Source organism: Rattus norvegicus, chromosome X (genome assembly GCF_021556685.1).
Source record: "Rattus norvegicus strain SHRSP/BbbUtx chromosome X, alternate assembly SHRSP_T2T, whole genome shotgun sequence".
Classification (NCBI taxonomy): Eukaryota; Metazoa; Chordata; class Mammalia; order Rodentia; family Muridae; genus Rattus; species Rattus norvegicus.
This window is the reverse complement of record NC_141554.1, coordinates 114,607,645-114,622,118: the sequence shown is the minus strand read 5'-3', so window position 1 is coordinate 114,622,118 and position 14,474 is coordinate 114,607,645. Positions and strand designations below refer to the sequence as shown.

The window sequence follows — 14,474 nt, the reverse complement described above, 5'->3', positions numbered from 1 at the left end:
ATATAGTCAGCACATCAGGCGGGTTCACAGCAAACTAGGGAAATCTCTGTTTTGCCATTCTTAGCCTTTGGATTTGTGACAGATACAGGTCTCTCTATATTTTCCAAGGAATTTACCTAATAGTTGTCAAGATGTCAGGGCACACAAAGAATTAGGCAATTAACGGCTGTTAGGACAGGGACATGCTGGGTTCTTAGTTTCTGATCTTTGTGCATTCATCCATATTTTAAAGGGGACTACTTCAAAACACTTGGACTCTTCCTAGGCTTTACTGAAAAGTTACTCAGTGCATCCATTCCCACTGTTGGCCAACTCCATTTCTCAAATGAAGCCTCCATCGTCTTGTGTGTAGATTCTCTTAGTTTGACTGCCAGTATTCTGCTATAGCCGAAGAGAACAAGGTAGTATCAGGGAGATGGACTGAGTAAAACCCTTGTCCTCAGAGGCCTACAGTGCTCAGGGCTCCTTGGCCTATGCCTTTCATTGAGGGTGCTTGGCGTCCTTTCTGGTTTGAAGTTATTATTATAGCCTTCTCAGAGTCAGTTAGCAGTGAGTGGTTCTTTTGTTTTTCTTCTCTAGACATAATTGAACTTTCCTACCCAGTGCTTTTTCCTCATTACATTTATTTACTTCATTGTAGTTAATGAGTTTTTCATTAAAAGAATATTGAAAACAGTATCTCTTTATGTATTCCTGACTAGCCTAGAGCATACCAATTAAATCAAGATATCCTGAGTGATCCTCTTACCTCTGCCTCCTATGAAAAGTTAGTTTTGGCTATTAATTTCCTAGGAGCAGTCGAGAGGAACCTGGTACTCCCTTTGTAAACTTTCAAGCTATTTATCTGTTTTTTTTTTAAATCTATTTTTCATTGTAACGATGAAAGCAATAATTTTCTTAATTACCAGTCAGCTGTAATCATGAAATATTGGACAATGCAGGAAATTAAAAGGAAGTCCTCTGGCCGGAGTTCCCTCTGCTTGCCTTCTTGTGTCAACGCCATTTGTCAACCTATTTGTCAAGTTAGTTAGCTACATAATTTCATCATCACCTTTGACTTGCAAGTTTTTTTTCCCTAGAAAATAAATATTTAATCTGTTCTATTTTTAGGTGAGTAGTACTTTCCCCCACTTAAACATCTTTTCTACAAGATTATATTCTTGGGTGATACCCTTTGGTTTGTATGCATGCATGTTCTGCATGTGGAGGACAGAGCTCATTCCTTGGGGACCATCTATTTGCTTTGAGATAGGGTCTCTCAGCAAGACTTAGGGCTCTCTTAGGCAATTCCTGACTCTTGCTCCCCAACTCTGAGACTGCAAGGGGCACAGCCCAAGCCCAGCTTTTTATGTAGCTGTTAGAGATCAGGCCCAGGCCTTCATGCTCACGAGGTAAGCAGTTTTACAACTGAGCCATCTCCTCACCCCGTGTGATTGTCTTCTTGGTGTGAATTCTTAGACATGGAATTTGGAGGTCAAAAGGAAAGAGCATTATATAGAAGGTTTCCCCTCTTCGTCACTGCGGTTCTTATTTCATCAGGAAAGCTCCACTGGCTTTTATTTCTAATAATTTTTTTCAACCTCAATATCTTATTTCCCTAAGAACTTTCTGAACTCTTAGCACCCCAAATATTTTAAATTTCAAAGTTCATTTTCCTATTAATCACATTGTAAAGTTGCTTGGGTTTGTAATGCTTTTGTCAAGGTTATTTTATTATTTATAAATAAGTGTTCTGTTACTGTCACGTGGTTCCCAGAACCTTCTTTGATCCATACTGATTTTTCCTTGAATATGGCATCTCATAAACTATTTCAACCAATAGCCTGCCCAGTATAGGGATCTCCCCAGTTATCCTTAGTTATTGAGATGCTAATAAAGTAGAAGGTTACTTGACTATCTCTGCATTTAACTGTATGAAGGTAACCGGGGAATGTCAAGCTACATTGGAATTGCATCTAGAAAGCAGAAAGAAGAAAAGTCCCAGGTCTCACTAGGCTCCCATAACTTTCCTGTTCTTGCAGTGAGACATGTAATTAAGATATATATTATTTGGACACAGAATAATAACCACGATACTAGAGCTCTAGATCCAGGAAGTCTGGTTCCTTCTGCTGTGGTGCACACTTTAAAGACAGCAACAGCAAAAGCATTGATATGCCGCCCCCTGCAGGCTTATTCAGAGAAAAAACGCACTGGTTCTTCAGTCCTCTTCTTTCTCATTGGCTTAGGTTACTTCCTTCTTGTTTGAATCTGTCCGTTTCTCCCCTGAATGTGAAATAATGATGGGGAGTTCTCAGAATGACACCCCAACCATCCCTTTTTGTTATACCTTAAATGGTCATGTAGCTAAGGGTGATAGGACATTTTAAAACACACTTTTATTATTCACTTGTGTACATCTGAAATGGTGTACTAATACAGTAGTGTTTCTGCAGTTAGACCTTTTTAAGGAATTTCCGTTTTAAGTAGGGGGAGTAAAAGGACATGAAGCAGATCTATGGTTGAGATTTCCCTTGATCCAGATGAGCGCCAGGGGGCAGGCATCTCAGGTACTTTCTGTAATTGAGCCGCAATGTGCGAAAAGAGTAGATATTGTAAATTCAAGCAAGTTTTACGTTCTTTCACTACCTGTTTAGTCATTACTTGAAGTAACATGATATTACATAATATGTAAGGAATTTTTTTTCATATTCAGCACCATATTCTGTCAAAGCATTTTCTAATGTCACAAAGGAAGTACCTTTGGAAGTATGCACAAGTTTTCTATTTAAGTGATTCTATTAAAAAAATCAAGCTCACATGCAGAGTAACATATCTGGCCTTCAGAATTTTTATAATGAGTTTATATTAATACATACCTTGGGGCATTGTAAGAAATAGGCTAATGTGATTGAATACCCCATTCTTTTTTTATGTTTATGACAGTCTCACTGTATAGCCTTGGCTAGCCTGGAGCTCACAGAAATCCACCTACTTCTGCCTCCTCTGTACTTTGATTAGAGGTATATGCCACCCTCATCTATTTCTATTTCTTTTTTTTTTCTTTTCCTTTTTCGGAGCTGGGGACCGAACCCAGGGCCTTGCGCTTGCTAGGCAAGCGCTCTACCACTGAACTAAATCCCCAACCCCCTATTTCTATTTCTTATATTTGTCCCAACATATACTGAGTTGTGTAACCCCCACATAATATGTACTGTATTTGCACTTATACTGTTTAAACACTATTATTTAAATACTATTATTTTACTAAATCCCATGTTGCTTCACATTTGATCATATAATACAGCTTTTAAGAAATATTTTTCTATTGGCTTATTTTTTATGGAATACTTAATAGATTTGTATGAATTTATTGAGGACTCTTGGTCTAGTCTGTAGGTGACAGTCAGCAAAACAAAGACCTTGCATGGAGCTTACATTATAGTGGTTGAGACAAACATATGTTTGGAAGGAGATACATGCATTGAATGAAGTGTGGTCATAAAATATGAAGGGAGATGTGTGTGTGTGTGTGTGTGTGTGTGTGTGTGTGTGTGTGTGTTACAAAGAGAGGAATTCTGGATATTAGTAGATATATTTGGAAAACTACTCTAGGCAGAGGAAGGAATGTATGGAGGATCTAAGGGGAAGATGGGGTGTGTGAGTGAGTAAAGCTGCCTATACAGACCTTGAAAAAGATTTTTATATTATTAACATACTGTTAAATTTTGTTTTATTGTATCATCTAGGCCGTCAATTCTGAAAATTCTATGTTGGATTCATTGTTTTGTCTGTTTTTCCTCCTACTTCTTCCCTCCCTCTTTTGCCCTTTTCTTCCATTTTTCTTTCAGTGAAATTGGAACGATTTGAAATTCCAATCAAAGTTCGATTGAGCCCAGAGCCATGGACCCCTGAAACTGGTTTGGTAACAGATGCCTTCAAGCTGAAAAGGAAGGAACTGAAGAACCATTATCTTAAAGACATTGAGCGGATGTATGGGGGCAAATAAAAGGCAACTGTCTACTTCACATTTGCACAGGAGGTGGCCTGATGGTTTTTTTAGTTCTAGAGTTTAAGCCTTTGTTGATCTCTCTGTTAAAATGTAAGGTGAATCTTCTAAAGACATGAAACAAAAAAACAACCAAAAGTGGTTACAATAAATTGCATAGTCCTAGAGAAGCTGAAATTGAAGACATTTCCCTTTAGCTGTGTTATTAAGTTTAGAGCAAAAATTCTGTTTTAGAATATTAGCCTTAGCTACACTTGTTTTTCTAAAGATACTCCATGCTAAAGTAAACAAATTGGACTTGGACTAGGTGTAGTTGAAGAAATCTACAGCTTCCAGTGTCTATGTCTTCCTAGTTCAGAAGTTTCTATCGTAATCATTAGGACAAAATTACGTATTAACACTACTCAAAGCCGAAGTTCCACCAGGCTTTGAAATCCTCTTCCAACCATTTCTCTTGAAGGGAAAAAAATCAGTTGTAATAAATGGATTCAGTATCTTAGAAGGTATTATTTTAAGCTCATAATTGCCATGTAGGTGAGACATAGAATCATTATAATATTGTGAATAATTACAGTGCCTGAAGTTAAAACTAAAACAACACACACATACCAAAAATATCTCATAATGTATTTGAAGGGAGGCTGAATTGCTCCTTTGGATGTCTAAGAACTTAAATCAGCAACTGTAATTATTGAAATGTCTTCAGAAAAATGTCCACTTTGTAAAAGTGACCTTTCTGTGTGTGATCTAGTCAAAGGCTGAGACCAAGGGGAACATGTTAGAAAGTCAATCAGAATTCAATAAGATACATTGCTTTTCTGTTAGAAAGTTCATGGCATCCTAAGCATTCAGAATTACGATCCTGGCATAGCACTGAGCCTGGGAAAGAGATTTAGCCTCTTTAACTTTGATACCAGGGCTTGATTTTAAAATGTGCTTGTATTAAATTACATTTGTAATTTATGGTCTGTTTGCTGTTGCTGATTGATTCTTGATCAGTAGTGTGCATTTCAGAGAGCCTTTCATTTTGCTTTAATTTCAGCAAAGCGGGTTATGATAAATGACTTCCTCGAATCTTGTTCAAACCTACGGGTGATTAAGTGTCTTGGATGAGTCTGAGGAAGTTAAAGGGAAGAAAACACTGTTAACACTTTTCCTGTTTGTGAAGAGTTTAGAAACTGGAAATGCTAGATTTGGGAGAAGGGCAGAGTTACTTGATTAAGGACTGTCTGTGCAGTAACTTGGGAGTGTGAGTTTCTTTTTAAATCTTCAGCTAAAATCTGGAATTATATATTCTTGATAGATATTCGCACTTGAACCATAGTTACTGTATGTAAAAAGCAAAAATTCTTAATACTGTTATTCTTTGCACTTTTTTCATAGTCATTTTATACACACACACACACACATGCATGTGTATGTGTGTGTGTATATATAATATATATATGTTGCTTACATTGTGTTGTACAGATGTGGGCCACCACTACAACAAAATGAGTTCTTTGTGCTCTAAAATATTTATAAAGAAATTATTTAAATGTTATGTATATGGTGGTAATATTGAGAAAAAAAATCATCTGGTATTCTGAGCAACAGCGAAGGTTTTTGTAAAAGTTTCTTTTCAGTGTTGTGCAAACTAAAATTTGAGGCAAGTTTTCCCTGAAGTTCTATGTGAGTATTCTCATGCTTCCCATCTTGCCTTTGAAGTGTGAAAAGACATCAAGTAGACTACTAGTCAGCTTCTACCTACTCCTAGTGCACTGTTTATCCGTTTTTTTTTAAAGGCTTTTCCAATATATGTATCCCATTTGAAATGGTGATTTTAAAATGTGAGTGCATGCAGACTATCTTACTTAAGATACTTGCACCCCACCCACAGCCATCTCCCAAAGCTGGAACACTGCCAACTAGGTCCTTAAGAATCACGCATTGAATACAAGGTCGGGTGCTGCTAATTCTTCATGAAAATCCTAACACACACGTTAAGGGACCAGGGAGATGCCACTGCCCTCTGACTTTTCATCAAAAAAAAAATATATATATACATGTTTATGTAAACAGAACTATTTTCCATATTCATAGTGACTTTTTAAGTATTTGAGCCTAAAGGTTTTGATCTCCATTTTATACCTATTTAAATCGTTCACAATTTCATGTCAGCCATCAATTAAAGCTGTGCTTACTGTTGATTGTGTGTGCATTTCTAAGGTGAACGCTCCTAATTTTTTGCTTTAATTACATGAAAGGGTCTTATTTCTTTGATATTTGTGCTCTTTTTTTTAATGTAGACTGAAGGTATGATTGTGTGACTTTTAAGAAATGAAATACCGATGAATGATCCATAGAGTCCAAAGTGAGGGAGAATGCTGTTTCTTTGTTCATAGAGACTGACTAGTAATCTTTGCCTATATTTTCCTGGTAGCAGATGACAAATGTTTCTACAGTGACAAGCTGAGAAGAGGTTAAAGGTTAAAGATTGTGTGGCATTCGGGAACTGGAGAGATACGTTTTAATTTTGAATGTAGTTACAAATTTTATATTCATATTTGTACTTTCTGTTAATGCACGATTGTAGAATTGTTCTGTAGATTTTTTGTGTTTACTCTTGAAAGGCTTTGTTTGTTCTTCTTTTTAAGTTTGCACTTGAATCTTATAAAATAAATCCACCCATGTTATCAAGCCAATTTGTTTTTCTTATATGTCAGTATAAAAATCTATAAATTTGAATGTTAAGTAGTATGTTTGGGTATCTGGAATTAATTGATTAACTTAGCTTTTTAAAACCCTCTTCATTATGTTGATTTATTTTGAACCCAGAACTATTATTTTAATACACCAAGTTGAATACCTTGTAACATGGGAACTGTAGGACAATGCATCCTTAGGGTATATTGGTGAGGTCTAATAATCATTATTTTTAAGCTAATGTTTACATAGATATACCTAAAGTATATGAGGACGGACACACACACACACACACACACACACACACACACACACACACACTATGTTACTTGCCTCTGTTTCTTGGTTCAGCCATTGGTCTAGTCCTGCTAGATGCTACAGGAGACAAAATGTCTTGTACTGTTTCATGTGACAAACACTGCTTGTGTCTAAGCAGTACTGTGAGCTCACAGTTCTGCCTATTGGAACTTGGAAAAAGCAGAGGACCGTTTGTGGTTCAGGATCTGGAAACACTTCTTGGAAAACCTCCAGTATTAAACTAACTCAAAAGAGGCAGGAGTGAATCTTATCAAACTTTACTGGAACAAGGAGTATAGATTCATTCCCAACAGTCTTCTAGGACTGCGTGGAGTAAGCTCATACCCCAGAAATCTCCGAGATTCCATGTGTACCTGAGATGTTGATACCCTCTGCCTTCAGAATGGCCCAAACTCCTGGCAGCTATTCTTCTCCCCCTCCCCCGGGAATCAATTTTTATTATCACATGTACCATGCAGTTAAAAACAAAACCCTGAGGGGTTGGGGATTTAGCTCAGTAGTAGAGCGCTTGCCTAGGAAGCGCAAGGCCCTGGGTTCGGTCCCCAGCTCTGAAAAATTTAAGAGCCAAAAAAAAAAAAAAAAAAGGAAAAAAAAAAAAAACAGAACCCTGTTGAAAGCACTCCTTTAGATGGGCTCCTGTTCTCAGCCTGGTCTCAGCGATCCTAGGTAGGCTTTGTCATAGGCTCTTGGCAAATAGGCACTCTGCTAGTCTCATATACTGTCACTTCTGTGCTGGCCACAGCACAAATGAGGACAAGTAGACTTAGGGTGAGGTCCATGTGGGTGCCCTGGCATGTTAAAAGATTTGCAGGGAAGGGGACCATTAGATCTGCCCATGCTGTGTCCTAGGCAGCTTGGAGAGCAGCAGAGGTACCCAGAATTGTTCGTGTTTTGAGGCAATGGGAAACTATCAAGCGTCATCACACATGTAACATTGTTGGATGACTCAGTTACTGAAGCATTGCTGCTTAATAACCAAGTTAAAATGCAGGCAGATGGCAGTTGACAGAACTGGTCTCATTTTCTCTCAGTATTTCGTTTCAAGGTAGGCCCCGTCTACTCAATGTGGGAACAATTCCTTTCATGGTCTAGGGCCTGATTTCAATAATCCCTAAATGTTCCTGGGTCATTTCCCAACTCAAAGGCACTCAGAGACCCCTGCTACTCTGGCGTGGAGACCTTCCCTGCTGATGTAGGAGTGAGGGGAAGTGATCTCTGCTTGTTCCTTGAATGTGCCAAATGTTGGCATGTTCTCTTCAATGTCTTTTGCCCTTCTCATCACCTGCTAAAGCAAGGGAAGAGTACATACAGTGCATATTACCTAGGCTATAATCCTACACTCTCCGGGGAGAACCTGTGGGCTGTCTTACTGGCCGGGTAACAGCAGGAAAGTTAATTAACTTTCTAAACCTCTTTTCAAATTTGTAAGGCAAATTTGTGTGTTAGCTAGTACCCACTTCCCCCAGGGGTCAGCACAAAGATTCAAGAGTTAGCGTAATGCCTAGCTTTTGGTAAGGGTTGAAAGTGACTGTTCCAGACTGATAAAGCTTCAAGCTCATTTTATCAGGCATGCGTGATACCTTTGTGACATACTCTTGAGTTCTCCCAGGTTCAGTAAAAACACAGCAGCACAACCTTACTGTTGAGAATGAAGTGACCACAACAGCATACACAGCATTATGAGCCAGGCTTCGTGGGAAGTACATGCATTTTCATATTGGGCCTTTGCCTCCCATGTGAGAAGGGGAATGTGTAGCCCTGTCCTGAAATTCCCTTTGTAGACCAGGCTGGCCTCAAGGTCCATCTACCTCCCTCCAGAATGCTGGCATGCACCACCACCACGGCTTGGCTGAATCTGTTAGTCTTAAGCCCCATTTTGCTTTTATGTCTGTAGACCTCTACCAGCACTTTTTGCACCCCTTTGTTAAAATGGTCTGGCTGGCATCTGTCCTTTCCTTGCGCTTTTGGAAATTTTAGCTCCATCATATCAGGAACCATCTCATAGTAGGGGCAGAGAATGTCCTCTCTTTGGGCCCCAGTGACTAGAAAGATTTCTATTTTGTTATCTTTTTAATGATTTAAAACAAATTTTCAGTTTTTTCACTTTACACCCGGATTGCTGTCTCTCCTCCTGGTTCTTCCTCATAAATCCCTTCCCCCATACCCACTTCTGCTCTGAGAAAGTGGAGGTTCCTCTGGATATCCTGTGACCTGAGGCTAGGCACATCCTCTCCCAATGCGGCCAGACAAGGCGTTCCAGTTAGGGGAGCAGCTTCCGCAGACAGGCAACAGCTTTAGAGAGAGTCCCCGCTCCAGTTGTTGGGGTACTCACATGAAGACTGAGGTGCACATCAGCTACATATGTGTGGGGGGCTATGCCTAGCTCATGTATGTTCTTTGGTTGGTAGTTCAGTCTCTTGCGAGCTCTCTCTTCCTGAGGATTTCACATCCCCTTTGGGGCCCCTCAATTCTTTCTCCAACTCTTCTATAAGAGTCGCCGAGCTCCAGCCGTTGGCTGTGGGTCTCTATCTGTTTCAATCAGCTGATGGGTAGAGCCTCTGAAAGGATAGGCTAGGTTCCTGTAACTACAAAAACATTCTGAAGAGAAATGAAAACTCCAGTTTGCCACCAGGTGGCGCTGTGGGACTCCCAAGAGAAAAGTGCTTATAACCCTCTCACTTCCCACTCTTACCACCGGATGCTCCAAGTAGCCACACACATTTTCTTCCCTTATTCAAAGAAGAATGGGTGGGTAGGTGAACCATTTTCCAGATAATGCCGAGGCAGGAATTGCCAGAAATCTAACAATTTCATGTATGACCTATGTCTTCCCCAAAGAGAAAGTTAGCCTTCATTCTTTTAGAGGCACTCACTTCTTTCAAATATCTCCAAGTGCTTTGTAGGTCCTCGGCACTAGTAACAAGCTATAAATAAAATCAAGAATTGCCCAAAGCATGGAAGGAGGTTGAGCAGTGGAATGGAAATACTTCCTGCCTGGAAAATGATATATTTGGATTCCAGTGACTTCCCTGTTAACCGAAGTAAGTTCTTTTTCTCTCCCCCTTCGTTTTCTCAGCTATATGTAAAACAGGGAGGCAGATGAATCTTTATACTTGGAAATGATTCCCCCAGCCCCGCTATCCTTTGTACACAGACAATATGTAGCAGTATTATAAAGCTATGGCAATGGAGATTTGGTTCAAATCTCAGATTGGCCACCTGTGTGATTTGGAGCACGTTACTTAATATCCCAGTTTCTTTATCCACTGGGCTGCAGATTCCTTACCTCTATAGTGGGAATGGTAGTGTTCACACTGCACAGAGTTGTCATTAAGGACTCTCTGAGATTCTTCGTGTAAATTGCTCAACACACCTTCAAGAAAAGCAAGTATTCCACAGAGCTGGTGCTGACATTTTAGCAACTTATGTGGATGTTCATTTAGCTGTCATCAAACTTGGGGGCAACTAAGAACTAAAACCAGGCTTCCCGTTAAAAGTACGAAGGCAAATCCATTTCCTAGATGCAAGACACGGTTGTGACTATGAAGGAAGCGGAGGGCTGTAAACGTAATCTCATGTGGTTGAATTCCTCATCCATTCCTTGTGGGAGCATAAAACAATTTTCAAAACCAGTTTGGCATTTCCTGATAAAACTAAACCACATCTTTTCTACAACCTAGAATTTCTACCCCTAGGTATTTACCCAAGGAAAAGGGACACACGTACCCTGAAGAGGATTTCTCTAATACCACTCACAATACTGTGATCTCTAATAGAAAACAGAAACAGTTTATGTGTGCATCAGTAGGAACGCGAATAAACAAACATCATGGAGTCCTGCAAACAAGCACTGCTCAGCGATACTGAAAAACAGACTGCGGAAACTTGCAAGAATGGGGATGGTTTTTGAAAACATTGGGCTGAATAAAAGGAGTCTTATTTTTAAAGAGTGCTATACATTGTTGGTGGGAACTTAGAGCAGCCACTGTGCAAAATGAGTTTGGAGTACCTGGAAAAAACCCTATCTGTATAATGACCATGCATGCCTCCAACTATCCCATGCCTGCATATGTAGCCAAAGGAACTGAAGCCGACATATAAAGAAGATACCCATTTTCCTTTGTTTATGCTATTCACAACAGCTAAGCTAGGACCCAGCCTAAATGCCTATGAACAAGTGTATGGATAAAGAAAACGTGCTATATGCCCACTGTCTTTGTTACTATTTTATCGTTTTGAAGAGACACCACGATGAAGGCAACTTATAAAATGCATTTAATTGAGGACTTGCTTGCAGTTTCAGACGATGAGTCCATTATCATCATGGTGGGGAGCATAGTGGTAGGCAGGCAGTTATGATGCTGGAGCAAAAGACTTGGTCTGGTCTGGACTTTTGAAACCTCAAAGCCCACCTACAATGGCATACCTCCTTCAACAAGGCCACACATCCAAATCCTTCCTAATCAGTCCCCCAACTGGGAAACAAAGTTTCAAATATTTGCGCCTATGGGGGCCATTCTTTTTTTTTTTCCTTTTTCTTTTTTCTTTTTTTTTTTTTCCGGAGCTGGGGACCGAACCCAGGGCCTTGCCGCTCTACCACTGAGCTAAATCCCCAACCCCTATGGGGGCCATTCTTATTCAAACTACCACCATACACCATACTAAGCCATTCAGTACGGGGCCGGGGCATAATCGGGTCATTTCAGCAAGGTGGCTGGAAACAGAGGACTGTGTATGAAGCCAAAGAAGGCAGACATAAAGACAAGTGCTGCTTTCCTTTGCTCATGAGGAACCCAAAAAGTGACCTCAAAGTAATGTTTACTAGAGCAAGGTGGTAGGATTGAGATTGGAAGAAAGGAGGTATGGATATGATGAATGTACACTATCTACAGTGTGGAAACACCACACTAAATCCCTTCTATATGTACAAGTAGGATCATGGGATTAAAAAAAGATTTCTCAGCTAGGAAGAATACTCATTTAGTAAAATACCTGTCTTCCAAGTGTGAGGACCTGAGTTCAATCCCCAGGATTTACAAAAAGAACTAGGTGTGGGAGTACACATACATATTTACATCTATACATATATATGCACACATGTACATATGCATCTATACATATGATCACACATATGTACATGCATACATACAAAAGACATCTCTTTATTTTATAGATATAGAATATATATGTATGAACTGCAAGGTGGGGCACGCCTTTAATTCCAGCACTCGGGAGGCAGGCAGAAGGATCTCTGAGTTCAATGCCAGCCTGATCTTTAGAGCAAGTTTCGGGACAGCCAGGGCTGTTACGCAGGGAAATCCTGTGTTAAAAAACCAAATATATGTATATGTGTATACATATATGTATGCATGTATAAAAATCATAGTATCTTCATTATTCTCTTTATCTGTTTATTGTTCTTCCTAGAATTTAACATCCCCTCATATATAATTATTTGTAATGTGTCTCTTCTGGTGCTAACATATACAGAACAGGAATTTTGGCAACTATACTCCAGTCTTAATATGCCTGGCACTTATTAGCACCCAATAAAATTTTTATTGAAAAACATGGACATTTAGAGTGTTGTTATATTATCCATCTCTTTTGCAAGATGATTGGTTTGTATCAGGAACCACTAAACACCAAGTGAAACACGCAATTTGTTTTCACTCATAGCGCCTGTGTTTTCCGTATCTATCAGGAGGAGTCAGAGACAGGTTTATAGAAGCTTCTGCTACAGAGCTAGAGAGAGCATACAACACACCAGGTGAGAACAGCCTGGTGGAAAATCTGGGGCTCTACCTGGTTGGGGAAGTGATACCGGGCAGATGTACATCTTGGGCCCATTCACAGTGTTTGTGTCTTTAAGGCAATGCTGTGTAGCTGTCTGAGAATAATAAGGCTTACCTAGAAGACTTCATGCTGTGTGAGTCTATTTATTTGAACCTCCATCAACAGGCAAGACTTTAACATCAACGGAAACACTTTACAAAATACTTGCCTTGAATGATGCTCATGACATTTTAGCATTTGTCAATTTCTTGAAAATGCGCAATTAATATTTGTAGAGTTGATTGTATGTGTATTTCAATTCAAAAAGGTGAAAAGAAATAATCAGTAAATATTGAGATGTGAGCGAAATGCTTAAGAGTGAAGTGCATTGATCTTGGATAATGGATACATTGGTGGAAGGATGGGTAAGTGAGGAGTGGATACTGGCAACACAGGATCTGACAAGCTGAAGGGCTTGTGCTAGGCCGGACCCTCCAAGTGGTACTGTTGGGAGCTGGTCGGGTAAGATGCAGCATAGCAGACAAGCAGTTGAGAATGCCTGCAGGGTTCTTCAGTCAGGGCTCTGCAATCCAGTGCTGCTTAGAGCTTTGGTCCAGAGACACAGTTCTTTCTCATTCAGAGTTTTGTCTGCCTTCCTTGTCCAGTGCTCATTCAGCTCCATGTCCTGGCACTCACTGCTTGTTTCCAATTCACAAAAAAAAAAAAAAAGGAGCTGGAAGTGTTATAAAGCCACAGACTGTTAATCTATGTGACTCGTTCACCGGTGTTTCCCTACCTTCCAATGACTCGTTCACCGGTGTTTCCCTACCTTCCAAAACAGGGCACTGCACGGAGTGGCATGCAAAAACTCTTAGATGAATGCATGCTTGGAAGAAAGATGGAATGATGGGTTCACAATCTACAGTCCATGAAGTTTTCCCAGCCTTCTGGACTCCAGCAGTGTTTGCCATCTGTGCCTGTCCTTTGGCACGTAGCCAAACCCAACAAAGTTCCATTCAGCCAACTTGCATGGAGCTGCTCTGTTAACAAGAAAGACCCAGTTTTAAGGAATGGGGGAAGCATTTCCTAGACCATGGTGCCTCGATTTTATTTTATTGAATTGTTTTATTTTTAAAATTACTTATTTACATTCCAATCATTGTCCCCTGCTCCAGGTTGCCACTCCCACAGTTCTGCATCCCATTCCTCCTCCCCCTTGCCTCCATGAGGGTGCTCCCCCTCACTAGGCATCCCCTTCCCTGGGGCCCCAAGACTTTTATTTTTAAGACAACTTGGACATGGATCAGAACATTTCCTGTACAATTTTAATGCCCAAATATATGATTATAAATGACTTCCCTTGCCAATACTTGTGATTACCACTCAAGAAAGAAATGACTCCCAGATGATGGATAAACAGAAGATTGCTTACCTGTTACGGGACTGGGGGCAGGGGCGCTGTAAGGGTGGAGAGGATTAAGAAGGATTCCTGTCTGCTACAATCAGTTTCATTAAGTGTGGAAGGGAAGCCCATTTAGGGCTGTCCTGGGACTAGGATTTGAAGGGATGCCCTGTAGTCCCTGATGTATAAGGAAATCAGACACCCTCCCCCACGTTTCTCTTTTTCTGAGGATTGACCTATTTAAACTTTATGACTATTCATTTCCATTTCCATTCTCTTATGCACATCCGCCATACTCGGCACAGA

The 14,474-nt window shown here is 40.1% G+C and overlaps 1 protein-coding gene and 1 long non-coding RNA gene across 9 annotated transcripts in view; one reads left to right on the top strand and one right to left on the bottom strand.

Moving 5' to 3' along the window:
• Positions 1-6,667, top strand: part of Acsl4 (acyl-CoA synthetase long-chain family member 4) — a 63,636-nt gene extending 56,969 nt beyond the window's left edge. For all 8 annotated transcript variants that reach the window (NM_001431651.1, NM_053623.2, NM_001431649.1 and 5 more), the window contains one exon: positions 3,831-6,667. In NM_001431651.1, the coding sequence (NP_001418580.1) occupies positions 3,831-3,988 (158 nt within the window). In that variant the 3' untranslated portion in view covers positions 3,989-6,667. The remainder of the gene's footprint in view (positions 1-3,830) is intronic.
• Positions 6,668-12,083: 5,416 nt separating this feature from the next.
• LOC120099292 (uncharacterized) overlaps positions 12,084-14,474 on the bottom strand; it is a 40,060-nt gene continuing 37,669 nt past the window's right edge. Inside the window, exons 5-6 of the long non-coding RNA XR_015646677.1 lie at positions 13,596-13,806; positions 12,084-13,499 (exon numbers count right to left, since the gene is read on the bottom strand). This is a non-coding gene — a long non-coding RNA (uncharacterized LOC120099292). The remainder of the gene's footprint in view (positions 13,500-13,595; positions 13,807-14,474) is intronic.